The 22406-nt window shown below is 52.9% G+C and overlaps 1 protein-coding gene across 1 annotated transcript; it reads right to left on the bottom strand.

The window, feature by feature from the left end:
- Positions 1–3459: 3459 nt before the first annotated feature.
- On the bottom strand, positions 3460–15884 carry Alox12b (arachidonate 12-lipoxygenase, 12R type). Its single transcript, XM_028869552.2, has 15 exons — positions 15435–15884; positions 14303–14507; positions 10192–10273; positions 9983–10075; positions 9753–9875; positions 9398–9501; positions 8910–9082; positions 8537–8680; positions 7037–7240; positions 6725–6811; positions 6277–6446; positions 5764–5885; positions 4361–4461; positions 3874–4044; positions 3460–3705 (listed from the first exon to the last, which is right to left on the bottom strand). The coding sequence occupies exons 1-15, from the start codon at positions 15579–15581 to the stop codon at positions 3526–3528; spliced, it is 2106 nt and encodes a 701-aa protein (XP_028725385.1). The 5' UTR covers positions 15582–15884; the 3' UTR covers positions 3460–3525.
- Between the last annotated feature and the right edge of the window lie 6522 nt (positions 15885–22406).

Below are 22406 nucleotides of genomic sequence, written 5' to 3'. Positions count from 1 at the left end.
GAGGAGCCCTGTCTCCATGCCCACCCCATCCTCACTACGGGGAGGAGCCCTGTCTCCATGCCCAGAGCTGCAGAAGACTCAGGCTGCCTCTCCTGACTTCCGGCTCTGGCTTCTGGTGGCCTCTTCCACCTCATTTCTGCTACACCTTCCACATCAGCGCCCAGGAAAGCTCTGAGACTAGCTGAGGGTTCTCTGGCCTTTACAGTCCTCATCACTGGGACGGGGACTCCGTGGAGCCGGTCACCGGAAGACAGGTGGCCTCTGCCTATCCCACCAGCCATCTGACTGAGAGGTGCAGGATTTCCCGTGACTATTACCAAAACTGTGTGCGGCATATCTGAGCCACCACAGATATAGGGGAAGCTCCTCTGTGGCTAGGGGCTCTGAAAGCCTCCCTCTCTGCCACACCTCTGTTGAACTGTGTATCACCCTCCCCACCTCACCCCCATAAACCCACCTCTGGGTTCTCATGCCTTCCGGTCTTGCCTTTTACTTCCCAGCTGTGGGACCTTGGATAAGTCTCTTAACCTCTCATGTCTATTTCCTCATGTGACGGTGTAGGAAAGCTGAGCACCTGTCTCATAAACTGCCGTTAAGGCCAACTGCGAAGCCCTAATATCAGACACAGGTGAGGCGGACATGCTTTCTGAGTGTGAGCTGCTAACGTGATTGTTTATCAGGTATGGTCTGTGACTGTTCACCCATACACAGACACTGCGCCACACTAAGTCTTCCCCAGGTCCACACTGCTCTCTTTCTCCCTCAGGGAGGTGTCCTTGGTCACACAGAGCTCTCACCTTCACTCTGGACATGTGGTCCCCTTTGGGTCCCCACCTCCTCCAGGAGCCTGCCTAAGCACCTCTGTACTCCCTGGCATTATGACAGTGTTACTGCTGTTCTGGGGACTCGTGTGGCTCTGTGTGTGTGTGTGTGTGTGTGTGTGTGTGTGTGTGTGTGTGTGCTCGTGTGTGTTCAGGTGCACACACCTGTGTACACACAGAGGACATCGGATCCCTCAGAACTGGAGTTCCAGGCATTTTGTGGGATGCTTATTACATCCAGTGCTGGATCCAAACTCCAGACCACACTGCTCAGCAAGGAAGCAGACATCACTACTAAGCCATCTCTCCAGCCTCCCCGCCAGATGTTTTGTTTTGTTTAGGTTTTTGTTTTTGTCATAATCGACTGACGAGTTGATAGTGTCTTAGCCCCCTAGAATCTTCCTCCTCTGTCCACTCTTCAATGTCGATAAGTCATTTGACTAAAAAAAAATAAAATAAAATAAAACAAACCTTGCCAGCGATCAAAACACTTCTGCAGGCCAACGGGGCCCCGAGTTTGCGCACACACACACACACACACACACACACACCGTGAGGAGCACAGACTCCGGGTCCCACTCCACATGGCTGGCTGTTTTTCCCTCCTTGGCTTCCCTTTCCTCCTCCTGGAGCAGCTACTTCCACCCTCCTCCCCGGGCCGGGCCGCAGCGATGCCTTCCAACGGTCAGTCAGCACCGCTCGGAAACCCCAGGGTGTGTGGGTGAGCAGCTGTCTAGTGCCCAGCAAGGGCACAGTGAGCAGGACTCACAGCTCCGGGCCTGGCCGCTTTTCTTTGTCGTTGTTAGATGTATTTTATTTTATATGTATGTTTTGTTCACATATATGTCTGTGCGCCTCGTGTGTGCCTAGTCCTGTGGCGGTCAGAGGGCGGCATCAAACCCCCGGTCGTGGAGTTCTGGGTAAGTATGAGCTACCATGGGTGCTCGGCTGCTGAGCCATCTCGCCTGCCCCCAGGGGGTTCTTCCGGGAGGCTTTTCTGAGTCTTGAAGTGAGGCATCCTTCTCTGGCCAGAACCCCTGTTGTGATGCAAAACAACACACACACACACACACACACACACACACACACACACACACACACTGAAAGGAAGCCCACAACTGACCAAAGAACAGATCCCGGCAAAGTCCAAGTCCAACTTGGTAAACCAATGAGTTTTACTGGGGTGACTTACAGGCGTATGGGGGAGGGGTGACTTACAGGCGTATGGGGGAGGGGTGACTTACATCAGCAGAAATGACTCAAAGACCACTGCGTCACCACAGCCCCCTCCAGCCTGGGCGACAGCTCACAGAAGCTGGGAGCTTGGAACACACTGCACAGCCTGCAGGTAGCTCAAAGGGGTTGAAGCGGGCCCTTTCCAGGCAGCTCGGCTGGCCTCTACTTTTTCTGCTGGACTTCCCTGAAAGTCCTCTTCCCAGCTTGGCTTCTCTGAGACTGACTAGCAGGCTGTTATGTTTATGTACTCTTGGGGGTGGGCAGGGCCTGGAGGGTCTGGTCCGTTTCAGGGACTTCCTGAAGCCATTTTGAGTTGTTTACTTTCCATTCCCTGGTGTGGGTCAGTCTTGGAGGAAACCGCTATGAACCCCTGCGGATTCCATTCCCCCGGGGACAGCCTCCTCCCGTTAGGCCTCAGCTGGGTTCTCCCCCCCCCCACCCCTCCCCACCCCTCCACCCCCGCCTTCCGTGAATTCGGCTGCCCTGCCTCATCTCACCTTACCACGGCCACGGTCACTTGTTCGGTAGCCAGATGAATCAGTATCACACCTAGGGTGGCAAACAGCATCCCGGGAGGAAGGAACTGAGCACAAGCACCAGTGGATCTGTACTGACTAAATTTGGGGTGTCCGCTTGACTTCAGTTCCTGGATGCCCAATATTCCTACCCACCCGGAGCCACCACCAAAAGTCAGGCTGACTCGGTAGCCTCGCTTCCTGAGGTCAGTGCCGAGTACCATGTTCTCGTGCCCACTGGGGCATCAGCAATGAAAGGAAGCCCGGGGTGGGGATGGGAGGGAGTCTTGGGACAATAGAGACCTTGGAGACAGTAGGTTATTTGAAGGATGCCCTTGGCAGGGTGGGCTCCTTGGAGTGACTTAAAGGAGCTTGTGAGTGTGACTTAGGGTAATATGGATTCCTAGCAGGTGGAGCTGAGTCTTCTGAGTTTTGATGAGGGTGGCTTGGGACAGTTCAGTTTCTTGTTAGCTGATGGTCTTTTGTCCAAGTGGTCCATGGCTTATGTTTCAAGTTGGACTCATCTCGGGGTCTGGCTCCCCTAGGTAGGGATTGGGTAACTAAGTCTCTGCAGGAGGGCACTTCAGAGGGTGGGGGGCAGAACTGTGAGTTAAAAGGTAAGGTCCAGGCCTCAGCGTTTTTCCTCGGTCCGCACCCTCATCGGTACCTGGCACCTACCCAGACAAACACTTCACTGAGGACCCTCCACGGCAGAAGCCGCCTGGCCTGAATCTCTAGGGCTATTAAGGATTGGAACCTAGAAGCGGGAACCTGGTGCTGCCCTGTGCCTACCTGGATGGCAAAGAACAGCATGGCCACGTATGTGGATCACCCCCAGACCACAGCCTGCTGCCCAGGAAACTGCCACACACTCTCGGCACCGGGGCCATGTTTGAAGTGATTTTATTGGAAAATAGGGGGCGGTGTGTGGAAAGGTAGGCAGAAGGGCGGGACTAGATGGAAATGCTGTTCTCAATCAGCACGGGGTCCAGGTAGTAGTATGGGAGGGTGAGACACTTATTGCGCTGTCGGATGTTGTGAGAGATCTGAGCGAGGTTCTGACGGAAAGCCTCAATACTCCTCCGAGGGGCCTCCTCCACAAAATGGATGTCTGGGAAGTGGCCAAGCGGCCGCTGCAGGACAGAGAACCAGGCGCTGGGACAAAGCCAAGCCGTATTACCCAATCCTTTCTGCAGCCTCCCACTTCCGATTCCCTGTCCCCGACACCCCTCGGCCATCCTCGCCACCGCCCCGCCACCGCCCCCCCCCCCGCCCCGGGCCATGCTCACGGGGCCCCGCACCCTGTCATCGGGCTCCCGGCACAGAGTCCAGAGCACTAAGAGCACAATGCATGTGGTCTTCACGTCCGGCAAAGTGTCCATGAAGGTCTGCATCGTAGTTAGTCCTTTGGCCTGCATCGGTGGGTTCCGCATGGACGAAGGGAAGTTGGGCATCCAAGAGGTGAACTCCAGCTGGAGTGGAGTAGAAGAGGTGTTCTGGGTAAGAAGACACCCAGTCCCCACAAACCAAGCCTGGGTACCCCTCTCCGGTGGTTGACTTGGACCCCTGCCCCGGAAGACCCTGGTTTGGGTCGATCGGTGGAGCGGATATCACGGATGGGCCTGCAGGTGGGGCGGGGCTGAGAAACTGGGCCAGGGCTACAACTGACGCTGAGGTTAAAGAGGGACTCAGTTGAGACAAGCTGGGGCTGGACCAGGGGTAGACTGAGACTGAGGTTGGAGTCCGCTCTTTAGGAGGACCGGGGCTGAGGCTGGTGAGCACCGGTACCTGGCCTGTGTTGACAGCCGCATGCCTGGCTGAGCAGGTGTACATGACCATGGTGACATACTCAATCAGCTCAGGTACGGTTCGCAAGCAGGTGGGAAAGCCTGAGGGATTGGGAAACAGACCATGCCACGTTAGTCCCAGACCAGGCCTGGTGCCCAGCAGAGGGCGCCTCGCCGCCCAGACGTCTCTCTTGTCAATAGTCCAAGTGGCTGCCCGCCGGTCTCTCCTTCAACCTGCTCTGCCCTCCTGTGGCCAAAAACCTCCCCCAGTCCAGCCCAGGACTGCGATCCCTCATCTCCAGCCCTTAGCTAGCTGTGGAACTCTGTATCCTCACAGCCCTTATCCTGCTTAAATCCCTCACCTCTCTCCTGGATACCAAAACATCGTCCTAAACTGCCCGGCCCATCTGCATGCGCTGATATTCTAACACGGAAGCCCGATCTTTTTGCAGATCTCTCAGTGACCCCTCTGACACTCGGGATAGTCCCAAACTCCTCAACTGGGGTGTATGGCTTGGTGTCCGCCATCAGGAGTCTGCTGACCTCCACCTCGGTCCCAGCGGCAGGAGGACACATTCCCTATGTCACGTCTGGCTTTGGGGCTTTTCTACATGCAGCTCACACTCAGCAGCCCAGTCCCCGTGTGCCCCTCCACCAGGGAAGGACACATGCTGACCTCATCCCACACAGCTCTGGCTAAAGGTCACCCAAGACGCCCGGTCTCAGCCAGACCGTGATTTGCAGCTTCTCCATTCCCACCATGGGCCCACTACTCCAAGCTGGGTGAACTGCCTCCTTGGGCTCTTCCAGATCCTTCATTCCTGCCTCAGGCTCTGGTTCTGCCGTAGTGGAAATGCCTGCTCACCAGAGCAACCCCTCTGGGCCAGTTCAGGAACCTCTTGGTGACACTGGTACCTGCCGTGGTCCCCTTTGCACCCTCGGCCGCGGGCAGCCGGGCATCATAGCCGCTCGATGAGCCTTTGCTGAGCGTGCACCTAAGTGTTACGACCCCGTGATGCTCTCCACCCCTCCCCTGGAGCCTGCCACCCCGCTACCCCCACCCTAGCCCCTCAACTACCGTACACTGTCCTTTCTCATTGAACGTCACAACCCATTTCCCGGCCCACAAAGGCTTGTTTCTAGGAAGAAGGACTGAGGCCCTCCCAGGTCTCAGCAGGGACAAGGTGTAGCCCCTAAACTCAGAGAAGGCACCAGTTGCTTTGTCCCCCCCCAACCCCAGCTGCTGCTCCATGGCCCAGGACAAGGTCCTGTGAAGATCCTAAGACAGAGTGCTTGAGCCTTCTGCAGCCTACGGGGAGACAGGCACAAACCGGGAAGGCCCCGGGGGGCATGCCTGGAGACGTCCCCTGAGCCCCAGGCCCCTGGGGGCCCCCATGCCCATACCTGAGCTCTCTCGCTCCAGGAGGCACTCTTTGAATATCTCCTGCACCCAGCACTGCAGTTCCGGGTCACCCTCCACGGCGGCGTCATTCGGGTAATAATAAGTGATGATCTCCGTCACATACCTGCCCAGGAGACGGAGCCTCAGTTTAGGGTTTCTCCCCCATCCCCAGGTCACGTAGGCTTTGGCTGGCCTCGGAGCCACCCCAGCCAGGCAAGGCCTGTGGGGGTTACAGGGAGACCAGAAACTACTTAGGCTTTTTGTAAAGTGTAAACAAAGTTACTCTTTCTTTCCGCAGAAGGGGGGGGGGGACCCTCAAGCAGCTCAGAGCCGGGGAGGGGTCTGTGCCGCAGAGCTAGGCTGGAGGCCAGGTCCATCGGGCACAGGCAGCAGATGTCAGAACAACCCCAAGCCCCAGGTAACGCCCAAGCCCAGGTCCTGAAAAGTTCCCACACCCCTCCAATGTTCCAGGTGTCCGTCCACCTGGGTACCACCGGCTGCTGTCCCCATCTCACCTCTCCATCGCATACCACACCGACAAGCTGTCGTCTCGGAAATAATACCCAGGCAGGTCCTGGACCCCACGCTCCACAAAGTCATTGGGGATGCAGAGGCTTTTGTAGGTGAGCTCAGACAGAGCCCGGACCATCACCTGTGCGAAACCCTCCAGGCCCAGGGACATGGCCTTGAGGGAGAAAGTACTTCATGAGCATCCCTCTGAGCCTGCTCCCTAAATGCTGTGTTACTTCAGTCCCTCCAGGACTCACCCTGGGCCTAGCCCGCCCAAGGTCCAGGGACCTTTACATTCCAAGCCCTGGCTCTGTAGCCCACATAGCATCCTCTCGCACACCTCTCCCCGCCCCGCCCCCAGAATCTTAAAAAAGGGGAAGCTCTGCTTTAAGACTCACTGCAAAGGCCAGAGGAAGACAAGGGTCTTGTTGGAGTCAGGGGCGAGAGTCTTACCCTGGCAGAGAGACCCCCCTTGTTGAGAAGGAGGGCCCGCCCGATGCTATTGATCTGGACGTTGTAGCGGGTGTGAGGAATGAGGAGCTGAGCAGGAAGGTAAGGAGAGCAATGAAGAGAGCTGAGATCGCTCCAAGGACCTCAGCACCCCTCCACCCGCAACATCAGACCCCCCCCCACGCTTCGGGAAGTCCCCACCACAAAGCCCTCTTTGGGGATCCCCCAGATGCCGCCCAGGGCTCACTGAACCCCCTCCCTCCCCACAGAGCAGACCCAGAAGCTTTCAAAACCCGCCTCCCCCGGAGCCTCTACCTTGTACAGGGGGTGGCACATGGGCAGGTTCCTCAGCAGGGCCAGACAAAACGCTTCCCCGATGAGGTGGCTCTCCAGCAGGTGTGCCACGGCCTCGTGGCAGTAGAACTCGGCATAGCGCACCCACGTCTTAGCCAGCAGCCAGTCCCATTCGGAATCGTTGGGCAGGAAGATGGGACAGTCAGGCCCAGGGGTCTGGCTGAGCTAGGGGCGGGGGAAGAGGGGTTAGGAAGAGGTTTCTAACCAGGGTAGAAACCTCCGCTGGAGGAGGCGGAAGAGCTCTGTGCTCCGGTCCCTCTGGCTTTTGGGCATCCCAGGGTCCTTCTTCCTTCCCCACATTTGCTTTCCCTGTGCCCTGGGCCTGACGCATCTTCCTGGGCCTTCCTGTCTCTGCCCCGCCGCTCCCACTTTCTTTCAGACGGATCTCTGAGTTCGAGACCAGCCTGGTCTACAGTAGAGCAAGTTCCAGGACAGCCAAGGTGAAAGCCTGTCTTGAAAAACCAAAAGAAGAAGGAGAAGCGGCGGCGGCGGCAGCAACTCCGGCCATGGAATCAGGATGGTACACGCCCTGAATCCCAGCACGCTGGAGACAGAGGCAGATGGATCTCTGTGAGGTCCAAGCCAGCCCAGGATACGCGGCGAGTTCTAGGCCAGCCAGGACTGGATAGTAAACTCCTGGCTGAAGAAGGGGGGAGGGGAAGGATGGGTGGGGGAAAAGAGGAAGAAAAGGAGAAAATGGGGGGGAGGCAGCAACAGCAGAGGGGTGGGGGGGGGCTGGTTCAGAAACTCCCTCTTTTGATAATTCTTCTACCGCAACCCCCATCGCCGCCGGGTCAGGCACTGTACAAGATCAAGGCACCCAGTTCCTGGGCTTGGGAGAGAGGGGAAGCTACTGAGGGAATCTAGCCTACAGTGTTCCACTTCCGAGCCAGATCATCAGGGCTTGGCTGGGACCTCCAGAAAAGAACCTTTTTCTAATTTGTAAACAACCCTCGTGAGGACCTGTGAGGAAGGAACGCCTCAGTTTCTTCTCCTGCCAGACCAGAAGGCTAGAAAGCTGCTGAGCGTGAACCCCTCAGTCCTTCTGCAGGAGGCTGAGTGAGTGACGTCAACAAGACAAGCTCCACCCACCTGGCCCATAGACATCTGGCCATGCATACTCACAGCATGCACATTTTACACCCGGGGCTTACGAATGACAGATTCATGTATAATGAATATAATGGCAACACCTAGGTGTACACATGTAAGGAGATGGATTCTCATCCCAAGCTCCGCATGACCACACGTGGGTCAGCTTATGCATATACATGGGAAGATTCTCAGATGCATACACAGGGCCGTACGCGGGATTTTACACATGCATACACACTGACATGGACATGTTCACAAGCACACAGGCTTACACAATCATAAACATACAGAGGGACCTGTATGCACATGGGATCAGCACTGGCCACACGCTCACACAGTAGCCCCTCCCTCGCTCTCCCTTAGTACCTGAATGGCAATGGGCATCATGTTGCCATCAGGACCGAAGTACAGCAAGCAGATGGGGGCGCAGTGGTGCTGCTTATGACCATTGAGCTCCACGGTCGGGATGCCCTCCAAGATGCGGTAGTCTGCCAGGTAAATGTTCCCCTTCTGGAAGGGAATCACCATGGGCAAGCGGTTAGTTACTAAGATAGGGCATCTACAAGCCAGGCTTTAGGCACAGAGCGCACTGCCCCCAAGGCTCAGTGGTGGGATGGGGATAGGGTAGTGGGGGTGCTGGTATGGGCAAGACTGGAATGGACCTCGTCCATGGGGAGGCATAGAGATACCCAAGGAGAAGTCAGGGACAGCGCCCAGGGTAAGCCAGAGAGGGCCTCACCTCCAGCTCTGCTTGCAGACATGTCCCCTCACCCAGGAACGGGGCCACCATTTCATCTGTAACTGGGAACTTGTCTGGGATCTGCGTACACCTTCGGATCAGGCCTGGGTTGAGGCCATTGAGGTACTGGTACCCAAAGAAGCTGTCCTCCCTCCAATGCTCAACCACATACTCTGAGGGGACAGCACAGGGATGTCACAGGGTAATCCCGCACCCGCCCAGGGACGGAGAGACGTAAGATAGAAAACAGTAAACATGAAGATGACTCTGGAAGGAACGTGAAGTCCCTTGGCTTTGCGTTGAATGGCCAGAGGGACATAGGACGATGATTTTCAAAAGGCTCAAAAATGGTATGCCCACCTGATTCTCAAATGACCCCTCAGTTGTTCCCATTTGAACCCACCGACCCCAGGAAAGAAGGCTGCCTCTTGCCCCAGAGACCACCTGGCTGCCTCATGCATGTTCCACTGAGATGACCCACCCCATACCAGAGACAACCGTCTTGGTAGCAGGGAAGATATTCTTAATGTCCTTTAGTCTCCTCCAGGAACGTTTGCGATCCACCAGGCCACGCAGTTTGAAAGCCAGTGCCCTGGAAGGTAAAATGCAAGGCGTAGCATGTCAAAGGGGTGCTAGGTACACAGGGAAATCGATGGGGTCTCTGGGCCCCAGGGTCTCTAGATCCCATGTCTCGGGGCCTTCTTTCACTAGGTCTGTGAGTGTCAAGTGTCAGGTTTCCTACTCTGCCTTCCCGACTCTCCCAGCCTTTGTGACCTGAGGCCATTCCGAAGGTGGGTAGATGGGGGGCTGTCTCTGCAGGTCCCCTCACTCTCGCACACTCACATGGGCCCTAGGCGGTAGAAGAAGGAGGCTGTCTTGACGAAGGAGAAACGAAGATTTGAGTTTAAGAACCTGGTGGCCTTAATGTTGATGAGAATTGGGAATCCTGGAATATAACCATTCCACCTGTGGGAAGAGAGCAGGGCTGGAGCCTTGAACCTGCTGTCCAGGGGGCAGGGAGGGGCAGGTACCGGTCTTGCAGAAGCGGGGCTAGGCCAGCTTCTGGTCCTTACTCAGGCCGGTTGGGGTTGCGGCACCGTCGGGCAGGAGGGTGATAACTGGGAATGTCCACGTAGTTGGGAAGGCCAGGAACGAAGACCCTCCAGCTGCAAAGAGAATCCGAGTTCATGGGTCCTGGTACCCAGGCATTACTCTAGACCACACACAGCTGTCCAGACCCACCCACCAAGCCCTGGACCTCCCATGGCACCCTCCCACTCACTGGTAGAAGTCCTTCTTGGCTCTGATCTCTTCTTGTCTGTGTTCCAAAAGGATGGGGAGGGTGTCATCCGCTGTTGTCTTTCCTGTAGTGAAACCAGAAGGAGGCTCAAGGCTGTCCCCTCCCCTGCCCACCCCTGCTGGCTTCAAAGAGAAAGCATTCACTTCCATCCCCGGGTCAGCTCTCAGGAGGGGGAGCTAAGGACAGGGAAGGCCCCTTTAGGAGACAGACACTACGTCTCCCCCATACTGCAGTTCTACCCTTCGGGTTCTCTATGAAGTCCCTCTTCTAGACCCACTGAAGTCGTGGTAATCCAATAGTTCTGGAGAGTTCACAATGAAGGCACTAACACTGTGCTTATATCAATAATTTAAGATACACAAGAACAACCTAATGAGATAGAGAACCCCTTTCCACAAATCCAAAATATGAAAGTCTGTAGAAATCCAGTTTGTTTCACAGCAAACTCATTGTCAGGATCTAAATTTACCCGAAGCTATATATAGGATTTGTTTCCGACAGGATTTCAATATGTATTTCGGGCTGGCCTTGAACTCATGATCCTCCTGCCTCAGCCTTCCAAGTGCCGGGATTGCAGGCCTGCACAACTCTGCCTGGATATATACAGTCTTTATTTAACTCACCTGGTATAACTAAAGCTTTGATTAGATATGTTAGTATGTGTGATTAGGAATACCCTAGTGATAGAAGCTTCATATAATGTGCGTGCGTGCGTGCGTGCGTGCGTGCGTGCGTGCGTGCGTGCGTGTGTGTGTGTGTGTGTGTGTGTGTGAGAGAGAGAGAGAGAGAGAGATTTCTAGTCTAAAAATCCAAAGTGTTTCCAACTCTAAAGCTTCTTGTATACCAATAGAATGCCACAAGTGGGAAATTCCAACCTTGACCTCATGTCAGAGTAAAAAATGCAGGTACACTGAAATGTTGCATAAATACCTTCAGCCTAAGTGTAAAAGGCATAAATAAAGCCTAAATTTGATGTTTAAACTTGAGTCTCATCCCTGAGATAGTTCATGTATATTCAAATTTTTTTTTTTTTTTTTTTTTTTGGTTTTTTGGTTTTTTTTTTTGGTTTTTCGAGACAGGGTTTCTCTGTGTAGCTTTGCGCCTTTCCTGGGACTCACTTGGTAGTCCACGCTGGCCTCGAACTCACAGAGATCCACCTGGCTCTGCCTCCCGAGTGCTGGGATTAAAGGCGTGCGCCACCACCGCCCGGCATATTCAAATATTTTTAAAAATTCAAAATGCTTTTGATTCAACCATTTGAGATAAGAAATATCCAACCTGTAGATACAAAGATAAATAAAAAAAATAATGCATCTGGGGCTGAAGAGGTGGCTTGGTAGTTAAGAACACTCGCTGTTCTTATAGAGGACCCAGGTTTGGTTTCCAGGACCCACAGGATATTGGCCCTCTGCTGGCCTTCTTGGGCATTAGGCATGCATGTAGTGCACATACGTTCCATGCAAGAAAAACATTCATACACATAAAACAAAAATAAATAAATATTTTAATGTGTCTCTATACTGTATATACACACATATGTACATATACACACATATGAACATGTACACACATATGAACATATACATGTATGTAGGGTCTAAAGAAAATCTAAATTTCAAAATACTTCTGGCCCTAACAATTTCGACTAGAAACTGTGCCGTCATGCACATTTTACAAGGGGAAAAGAGTATTACCAGGAAAAAGCAGCTAAGCTGTGACTCGGCCCAGGGCAGGCTGCTTCTGGCCCCCATCCCCCACCTAGTAACAGCCTTGCAGTCAGCCTTTCCGCAGTTCCTTCCGGGTGTTATATCACTGCATCCTCACACCACTGCTACGCAGTAGGTTCTGTTGTTCACTCGTTTTACAGCCGAAGGCACCAAAACTTAAAAAGACCACAGAAATGTGCCTAGATGTCCAAAAAATAAATGACTGAGATGGGGACGAAACTCCAGATCCAGCTCTCTCCAGCCCCCTGACTGACTGGCCCCCGCTGGTATGTGCCCATCAGGCTGGTATGTGCCCATCAGTACAGCCCCATTGTTTCTCTCCGGGCCCTCACCTTGCCGTCCTCCTCCCTATTTCCACATGCCTCAGCTCCTCCTGATGCACTCTGGGAATGGTGCCCCCTGGAATTAGGCAACCCAGATCCCCAGGTTGGCTCCATCCCCAGGGCGGAAGCCTGACTCCTTCAAGGGCCCAGGAGGATGACTCAAGTCTCCCTGCCCCGGTGTTGCGTGGCAGCCACCCCACCCAACCCCATTCTTGCCCAGCCAGCTGGTGTCACCTGCCTGTCCCCTGCCCGTCCCCTTCCATGCCACACAGACCTATCACCATGGGAAGGTACTCTGCGTCCCCAGTGACTCTCATGATGACATCCTCACCCTCCCCTAGACCAGCCTCCCCACCTCAGCCTCTCCTTTCCCCTTGGCCCCATTCCCTCCTCCGAGGAGAATATTCTAGCACAGGGAAACGAATGGGCAGTCTTCTGCAGAAAGGATGGGGCTCCAGACACCACCAACCTCAGTTGCGCCCTTCCCACTTAGGGAGAAGCCTGCAGAAGTTCAAGGGGTAGCACCACGGGGTATAAGAGAAGATGTACATCGTGCCGCCATCCACAGCCACGTTATGAAGGCTGATGGCAGAGGGAGATGTGTGCAGCTCCGGCACTCAGGTCCTAGCTCTCTCCCTGAGGAGCGACCCCACATCCCGAACAAAGCAAGGCAGCTTTCCTCTTGCTTCCAGGTCTGTCATTCCCTCCATCCAGGAGCAGCCAGGAAGTCTGAATGAATAACAAGGTCTCCTATGGGAGCAGGAAGACCCTTGATGGGTAAAGGAGGCCTTTGGGGATAGCCACGAATCCTGTTAAGAAACTAAGGTGTTGGGGCCGGAGAGATGGCTCAGAGGTTAAGAGCACTGGCTGTTTTTCTAGAGGTCCTGAGTTCAATTCCCAGCAACCACATGGTGGCTCACAACATCTACAATGAGATCTGGTGCCCTCTTCTGGCCTGCAGACGTACGGGCAGAACATTGTATACATAATAAATAAATCTTTAAAAAAAAAAAAGGAACTAAGGTGTCTGCCCCATTGGGGTAGCCCAGTTCTCTGGAGCAACATAATGGTGTGTGTGTGTGTGTGTGTGTGTGTGTGTGTGTGTGTGTATGTGTGTAGAGAGAGAGAGAAAATATAGCTAAGAAGCTAATAGGACTTCTAAGTAGAAAAATGGGGTATTATATATATAATATATATAATACATAATATATAATACATATAAAGTGTTCAACTAGGAAACCACAAAGTGCTTGTCTACCATACATAAGGCCCTGAGTTCAAATCCCAGATTGATTGTGTGGGTATGGGCCCTTTCTGCCCAGCCACATATCTGACTGAGTTTGAGCATCAGGGTTCCCATGGTAGAAAGAGAGGACCATCTCTCACAAATTGCCCTTTGATCTCCACAGTCACACACAAAATAACAACAACAACAACAAAGCATCAAGATCATACACAAGGCTTGGCGTGGTAGCACATGCCTTTAATCCCAGCACTCAGGAGACAGAAGTAGGAGGAGGTCCACATAGTGAGCTCCAGGACAGCCAGGACTACAGAGAGAGACCCTTTCTCAAACCAACAATCAGACCATATACAACACCTTGGTGACCTGGAGAGCTAAGAAACTAATAAGACTTCTGAGTAGAACACAGGTCCAGCTGGAAAAATGGAGCATCCTGGAGCATCCTGTTGTGGAAACAGAATCCTGCTCCAGAAATCTACTGAGGGCTTTGTAGCATGCCAGGCATCCAACAGGAGCCAAGAGAGAGTGGAGCGAGAGGGGGAAGAGCGATCTGGGACTGCTCTCTGCTGCACGATGCTGATAGTGGTCCCTGGACCTCATGCGCTTGGTTCCTCCAGTGTGCAGCCCCAAGCTGGGCCCAGAGCAGCAACAGTGACTGGGGATGGCCATGGCAGGAGATCCCTGGAGTTCCCAGTGCCTGACTGGCTGGATAGGATCCTGGGGTGGCCAATATGGCGGTGCTGGGCTAGAGTGAGGAAACTCACTGCATAGGATGGGGTAGGGGGTTGGTGCCGGCTCACCTGTGGCCTCCCGGAGGGCCAGGGTCTCGTAGCCGTCCATCCACTGGTAAGCTGGGAAGTGATAGACACGGCAGTTGGGGGCACAAATCTGCACATAGTTGCAGTACCAGGGGTCCTTCGGTAAGAAGGAATGGGGCTCCTTGTGCAGACGGATGATGATAAGCTCCCCCAGGTCCTGCTGGCACTGCACGGTGTACTCATCCACCTGCACAAAACATAGGGACTGAGTGACTTGACCAGTTCCTCAGACCTCCCACGAGGCTGGCCCTTTACCTAGGCCCTGCTCAGGTTAGTGACACTCACCTCCTGGACTGGAGGTTGTACAGAGCAAAGACAAAGACAGAGCAAAGACAAAGAAGGCAAAGCTGCGAACCTTCTAACTCGGCTTTCCTCTGCTGGGCCCATCTACCCAAGGCAGGGAAGGACCACAGCCTTATCCCTCCTTCCTACTTCTAAGGGCCTGTCTTCTACCCCCTTCCCCAGCCACTTGAGGCTGCAGGAGTCCTTTAGAGTCTTAGGAGCTGATAGAGCAGGAGTCAAAGACCAGGGCTTTCCCAGCAACCTTCAGTCTTAGAGTGGAAAGGTGGGGTCCCCCCCCCCCAGGCCCTTCTCCCACTTCTTAAGGGAGATGTAAGAATTCAGAAGTGGCCACACAGATGGAGGAGCCTATTCAGGTCACTTAGGAGCAGGTGGCTATCAAAATCACAGAGTGCCTTCCACCAGGGCAAAGCAACAGGTCCCCACTGGCCAGGCTGGTCGGATGCCATTTGAAGTCACCGAGAATCCAATGCAAATGCAAGCCAGTTGTGATGCAACTGGGGCTGAGAAAGAGTAAGAATAGGAGAGGTGATAGAAAGGGGCGAGGAGGGAAGGAGCGGAAGAGGGCTGCGATGGATGGAGAGAGAAGAGAGGGAGGGAGAGGGAGAGAGAGAGACAGGAGGGAGAAGGGCGGGTTGTTTGGAAGGGACGAGAGAAGAGGGGGCCGAAGCGAGCATGGTTGTGTGGGGGAAGAGGGTAGGGAGCCACCTGAGAGTCCACAGCGGCTCTCCCCTGGCTCAGCTCTGGCTCCCTCCCGGATGCCTCCATCCATCCTGAGCATCCATCCATCCTGGGTGACACACACAACACTCACCGCCCCAGTAGCAAAGTCTCTCCCAAAGTGGTTCAACGGCTGCTTATGGCTCTCTCCTTGGGTCCCCACGATGGTCAGTGAAATGTTGTCCAACGTCCCCGAAAAGAAGTCAGTGCCCGTGGCCACCTTGACTTTGTAGGTGGCCATGGCCGCTCTTCAGGAGGCAAGAGAGGGCTCAATCCCGGACTCTGTGGCTAGAGCAACACAGTTGGAAACAACGTAGGCAAGGGACGCCAGGCAGAGAAGAGTTGACTGGGTCAGACCCCGCGACGGAATAGTCAGCGGGAACCACTGCCCGGAGGATGCCTCTGGAGCCGGGAGCAGCTGCTGCCCTTGGCGGGCGGGCGGGATGTGAGCCGTGCAGGTGGGGCGGGGCCGGGCCAGTGGCTGGTGAGCAGGCGTCTGCACTTGAACCCTATAGGAGCTGATGGGGAGGAACCACAGGCAGGGCTCCGGGTCTGCCTCTGAGAGGGGCGGATGGAAGATGCATGGCTGAAGCAGCCTTCAGGGTGTGGGAGCTGTCCAGGCTGAGCCAGGGCCCCAGGGAAGTTGGGGGAGGGGGCGGGGCAGGGACTTCAGATCTTTATCAAACTAATAAGCTCCTTAGTCCTGTTCGCCCCCATGGGCTGCAGCGCCAGGCACCCCTGCTGAGCCTGGCCGAAGTCAGAAGTGACCTGCTTTGGAAGGCTTGAGTGATACAGATGAGCTGTCCAGTGTCCTCCCTGAGATGGGCTCCCGCGTTAACGTTAGAACCCAGGACATTTCAGGAAGACTGTTGAACCACAGGGATCAGAGAGGCCCTAGAAGGCTACCGGTGGAAAGATTTGGAGCTGGAAGCCGGGTCTGTTGCTTCTTTCCCAGCCAGTATTTACTTAGGAGAAACTGATACTGAATACACAATTAGAAGACGGAGCGAAAAGTTGAGGCAGGAGAATTAAACTAAGGGGCTGAGGGTGCAATTCAGTGGTAGAGAACTTGAAGAGAATGTGGGAGACCCCGAGTTCAATCCCCAAACCCCAAAAGGAAAACTTAAGCTAGAGTCATGCGTGGTGGTGCACACCTCTAATTCCAGCTACTTAGGGGGATGAGGCAAGTACTTCTAAAGCCTGAGCTACACGGGTAGACCATCTCACCACAAATAAATTTAAAAAGGGGAAAGAATAAATAGAATTATGATTTTTTAAAAAAAACTTTTTGTTTTAGATGTATGGATGTCTGTGCACCACTTGGGTGCCTGGCGCCTGCAGAGGCCAAAAAGTAGCACTGGTTCCCCTGGAACTGGAGTTATAGAAGGTTGTGAGCCACCGAGTGGGTGCCTGGAATCAAACCCCAGGCCTCTGGAAGAACAGCAGTGCTGCTCTTAACTGCTGGGCCACGCCAGGCCCCAAATTAAGATATCTGTAGGTGAATGCCCTAGAGATCATATGGAATGAAAGATGCCATACATTCAGACTTATGAAATGCTTTCTTACTCCATTGATCCAAAGTTCCAGAACAGACAAAACTCAGTGCCTCTTACACAATTCAGACCGGTGAGTACTTCTGGAATGGGGAAGGCATGTAGGCAGCTAGAATGTTCTCTCTGCTGATCAGCTGATATACAGGGCAGTTGACATATTTTACTCTATCTGTGCTGTTCTTCCACTTTGTAAGGAATATACCCTGACCAAGGAAATGTTTAAAAAAAAGTCAGAAAGACAATGCTGGTCATGATGGCCCACGCCTTTAACTCCAGTACTCTGGAGGCATAGGCAAATGGCTCCCTGTGAGTTCAAAGCCAGACTGGTCTGCATAGCAAATTCCAGGCCAATCAGGACTAGATAGTGAGATACTATCTTAAAAAAAAGAAAGAAAGAAAGAAACAACAAAAACAAACAAATAAACAAAGCAAACACCAAAATGGAAGGAAGGAGAAGGGAGCCAGAGATGGTTCAGTGGGTCAATATGCCTACCTGCAAGTCCAATGACCTGATCTGCATTTGAATCCTTGGACCTACATGGTCGAAAGAAAGAATTGGCTAATGAAAGTTGACCTCTGACCCCCCAGACATGTACTGTGGCACACACTCTCACATCTGTACGTACATACACACCAAATAAGTATCTTAAAGAAAAGAATGAGGTAAGAAAGAGCTGGAGTGAGGGTTAGGACCCGATTGGATTGAGTTGGTCAGGAACCTAGCGGTTCCTTACCTCCCTGTTTCTCTCCCTTCCTTCCCTCCACAGAGTAGAGCACACTCTTCCAAGGACCGCAGACACAAGGCGGGACATGTGGAACTTACTGAATATCGAGAAGAGGACAAGGATAATCGCAAGCTTATTTACTCACTATACTTTTAGATATTAAATGATCTGATAATAAATCTGGAACAGGAGGATACTGGGCCAGGGGACCAAGGCTAGTTTCTGATAAAATCCTAACAGCTTAGAGTGGGGAAGAGCTGGGATGGGCGGGGCCTTGAGATAAAGAACTGGGGTCTGAGCCGAGAGGAGCTGTGACCGCAGGTCCGACTTCTGCTCCCACCACATAGTGTTTGGGACCCAGAGAGAGTGAGGAGAGAGTCATGTCCCCGTCTTGTGGGACTGCCCTCTTCCCTTCCGCCTCCCAGGGCAGCGCCTGCCAACCAGGAAGTACCAGCTCCGGTTTCCTCCCTGGTGGCACCCTCCTCTCACCATCAACAGAAGGTTACACAGTGACCATGCCAAGCTAGGGACAAGGGAACCCGGACTCGAGACAGAGAGAAGGGTACCAGTAGTTCCGGGTTGGAAGTCACCGTAATTCAGGTTTAGTTTAGAAATAGGAATGTGGTTGGGGCTAGGAATTGAAATGACTTTTTCATGACTCAAGTCTGCTTATGTCACCCGGAGCTCCCCACCATGCCTCATCAAGCCTGGCAGCCTCTCTTCCTGGCCTTTGAGATGATACCACGTGCATTTTCTTCATTCATCAGCCCCTGCTGCCTGCCCAGCTCTGTATCCAGCTTGGAGGACATAGTGTAACCAAAACAAACTGTGTACTCATGGAACTAACATTCTAATGAGGGAAATAGATAGCATTGCATAACATCCAAAGAAATTAAATAACATTGAGTGGTGGTAAGGGTTGGAGGGGGGCAAATAAATCAGGGGAGGGAAGACATGAAGAAGTACAGGGGTTGGAGGCTAAGAGTGGCACAGTGAGCCGGGCGGCGGCGGCGGCGGCGGCGGTGGCTGCAGCGCACGCCTTTAATCCCAGCACTCGGGAGGCAGAGGCAGGCAGATCTCTGTGAGTTCGAGGCCAGCCTGGTCTACAGAGTGAGATCCAGGACAGGCTCCGAAGCTACACAGAGAAACCCTGGCTCAGAAAAAAAACAAAACAAAACAAAAAAAGAGTGGTACAGTGCTTGCTTACTAGGTTCAAGCCCTGGATTTGATCCCCAGCACTGAAAAGCAACAACAAAAAAACCTCTGGGACTTTTGTAAAGAAGGCTAAATTTAACTGTAAATGGTTCTCAGCACTATAGTCAGTATCTTTGCTTTGGGTCTATTTACCCTACTTGAGTATGTAGTCTGGAATTTATTTGGTTTGGGTTTCTCCCCATCTCTTGCCATGGTACCTGAAACCAAGGAGATTTTTGTTTGTTTGTTTGCTTGTTTTGTTTTTTATTGAGACAGGGTTTCTCTGTGTAGTTTTGGTGTCTGTCTTGGATCTTGCACTTGTGTCCAGGCTGGCCTCGAACTCAGAGATCTGCCTGCCTTTGCCTCCCCAGTGCTGGGATCAAAGGTGTGCGCCAACACCACCCAGCTCAAGGAAATTCTTGAAACATGAATCTTTGTATTTGCTTTGTTTGTCAAGACAGGATTTCTCTGTGTAGCCTTGGTTGTCCTGGAACCCACTCAGACCAGGCTGGCCTCGAACTCACAGATAACACCTGCCTCTGCCTCCTCAGTGCTGGGACTAAAGTTGTGCACCACCAGCAGCAGGCTAAGTCTTTTTATTTTTTATTTTTAAGATTTATTTCATTTCTAGCTGACTATGGTGGTGCACATCTTTGACCCCAGCACTTGGGAAGCAGAAGCAGGCAAATCTCTGAGAGTTGGAGGCCAGCTTAGTATACAAAGCAAGTTCTAGGATAGCAAGGGCTGTTACACAGAGAAAACCTGTCTCAAAAATAAAAAAAATATATTTTATTTTATTTTATTTATTATTATTATTATTATTATTATTATTATTATTATTATTATGGTTTTTTCAAGACAGGGTTTCTCTGTGTAGCTTTGCGCCTTTCCTGGAACTCACTCTTTAGCCCAGGCTGGCCTCGAACTCACAGAGATCCACCTGCTTCTGCCTCCCATGTGCTGGGATTAAAGGCGTGTGCCACCACCGCCCGGCAAATTATTTTATTTTTAATCATGAGGGGAGTCCCTGCTGTGGAGCCTAGAGATGTTGGCTGCCTCGGGAACAAGTGGGTCTGAGCCGTCTGACATGGGTGCTGGGACTCAAACTCAGGAAAACAGCCCACGCTATTAACCACTGAGCCATCTTTCCAGCCCTGAGACATAATGATTGGGTGGATTAGTAATAAGAAGCCGGTGGTCAGGGGTGGGGGTAGGTGAAGATTCAGAGAGGAAAGCTAGGCTAAACTAAGTTCAGGAAGGGTGATGGAGGCAGGGAATGGGTTAAGGAAAAGGATGAAGATGACAGAATGCTGAGGATGAAGGCCACGGCCCAGTCTCTGGGTGACTGGCAGGCTGTCTCGTCCCCCTAGGCACAATGCCATCCTAGGCTGAGGACGGAGCTGTCAGGCCGGTCAGGCCCGCCCTCCTGGGCCCTGCTGGGCCACCCTCATGACTCTGCAGATCCTGAGAACCTGAATATGCAAATCTGCATCTCAAGAGCAATCCATGCAAACTTTCCTAGCCTACTGCTTTCTAGCCACTCCCCTGCCTGGAGACTATGCCTCCAGGGGGCTGCTAATGAAGGCCTGGAAGGGATAAATTGAGACTCGGGGACTTGGGAAACGTCATCCCAGGCCCCTTGGGGATGCCAGATCCTAGGGTATTGAGGGTTAAGAGGCCCAACTATAACCTGCTAATCGAGTAATAAGTAAGATGGATGTGTGGGAGTGAAGAGGTAGGGGTATCATAGGTATCCTTGAGGACTGGGTAGGAGAGGGCTTGGGCAATTGACAATATGACTGAGGTATAGAAGAGGATAGGATGACCATGCATAGAGAGAGAGAACTATTTCCACCCCTGAAAAGCTGTCTCCCAATAATGACTCAGTAGCGATAAGTCTCCTCATCATATATATATGTGTGTGTGTGTATACATCATATATATATATATATATACACACACACACACACACACACACACACACACACACATACACACATATCCCCTCATATATATATTCCCTTTAATCTAACCCATTTCCCCTCAAAACTGGGGTGACTGCTGTGGGTTTAATCCAGTTTCAAGCCTCCGGTGGGATTTATGTTCCTCAGGGGAAAAAAGATAGATAGCACAGTGAGGACGTGAGTGGGACCGGGGCTGGAACCGGGGACTTGGATGGGGTTAGGCATACGGATCTGGATGGGCACTCCCCAGTTGTGACCCAAACTTGGATGCATAACTCTGGGTAGGTGCTCACTGAAGAACTGGTTCTCCTGGACCAGGGGCGGGGTCAGCAAACATGAGAGGCCCTGGAATAGATACACATTTGCAGGGGAGGCTCCTGACACCCACCTGCAGCAGGAGCTAGGTCCTCACTCTTGGGGCACCCCCCTGACCTTGCCCCACCCCAAGCCTGAAAGGCTGGTAACAATCCCTGGGGCCCCACTCCTCTGGGACACAGAGAACAAAGTCAAGTCGAACTTGTCTCTTTAAGAGCACCGTTCTAATCAAATCCAAAGACTAAGCATAGATGGGGGACACGTATGACCCAACATCTTGTTCTAGCCACCTTAGCTTCCTTCCTGACCCTAGAAGATGTGCCATTGATCTGTAACACCTCCCCCCAAACTGTTTGGAGAGTGTTCTGATTTTTTTTTTCTGGCCACGTAGGTCTCACATCTAGTGTCACCTCCTTGGGAGACCTTCGCTGACCACACCTGATGCCCCCCCTCCAGTCACACCAGCACATGCCATCTGATCGTGTCTCGGACTGCGTTTGCCACCATCCAAAAGGACTCCTCTGCTGATGTGGTTTTTGTCTGTCTCTCCATCACCAGAAAGCAGGAGTCAGCCTGGGGAATTCACCACGGCTTCCCTGAAGTCGAGAGCAAAGGGAGGGAGGCAGTCATGAGTCAAGCCGAGCCCAAGAAGTCGATTCAGGAAGGGACTTTCCAGGGCTTCTTCCAACACTCGGTTCTCTGACAGACTCAGACCTCGGGGTGGGGAAACATCCAAGGCTGGCAGGGAATAGACTGGCATGTGTCTTACTGTGACAATTAGCCTTCTGGACTAATGGGAAGGCATGGGGTTCAGCCTGCATGCTGGGAGAGCCCCATTAGACAGAGCTCGAGATGACGCTAAGCCTCTTCCCTGCCTCTCACATTTGGACATGCCCAGAGTCAGGACTGAAGTCCTCTGTGCCGGCAGGTGTGTCTTCCCAATAAATCTCCTCCAAAGCTGGCTTTCTGAGAAACCAGATTCCAGGGATCCACCCCAGTCCCTCCCTCTCCTGCTCGGGAGCATTTTTCAGGGTAGTATGCCTTCTAATAGAGACCTCATGCCACACAAGGAGTGTTCTTTGGGGAGACAGCTACCTGTGCAGTGGCCTGATCAAGGCCCTGCTTAAAACGGTCTTCATTGTCCTTCCCTCAGAGCCCAGGTGGCCACAGGAGGGCACCCCCAGAATTTCTTGGTGCTAAAGCACACCAAAACCTGGTGATCACTGGATTAAATCACTGGGCTCTTCAGACAGACTATCCCCAAACACCTCTGCATGCGCAGTGGCATGAGGATTCCACTCTTCCAGAATCAGGA

The sequence above is a fragment of the Peromyscus leucopus genome, chromosome 8b, assembly GCF_004664715.2.
Source record: "Peromyscus leucopus breed LL Stock chromosome 8b, UCI_PerLeu_2.1, whole genome shotgun sequence".
Classification (NCBI taxonomy): domain Eukaryota; kingdom Metazoa; phylum Chordata; class Mammalia; order Rodentia; family Cricetidae; genus Peromyscus; species Peromyscus leucopus.
Note: the sequence above shows the minus strand (reverse complement) of the source record. Positions and strands in the feature narration are given on the sequence as shown.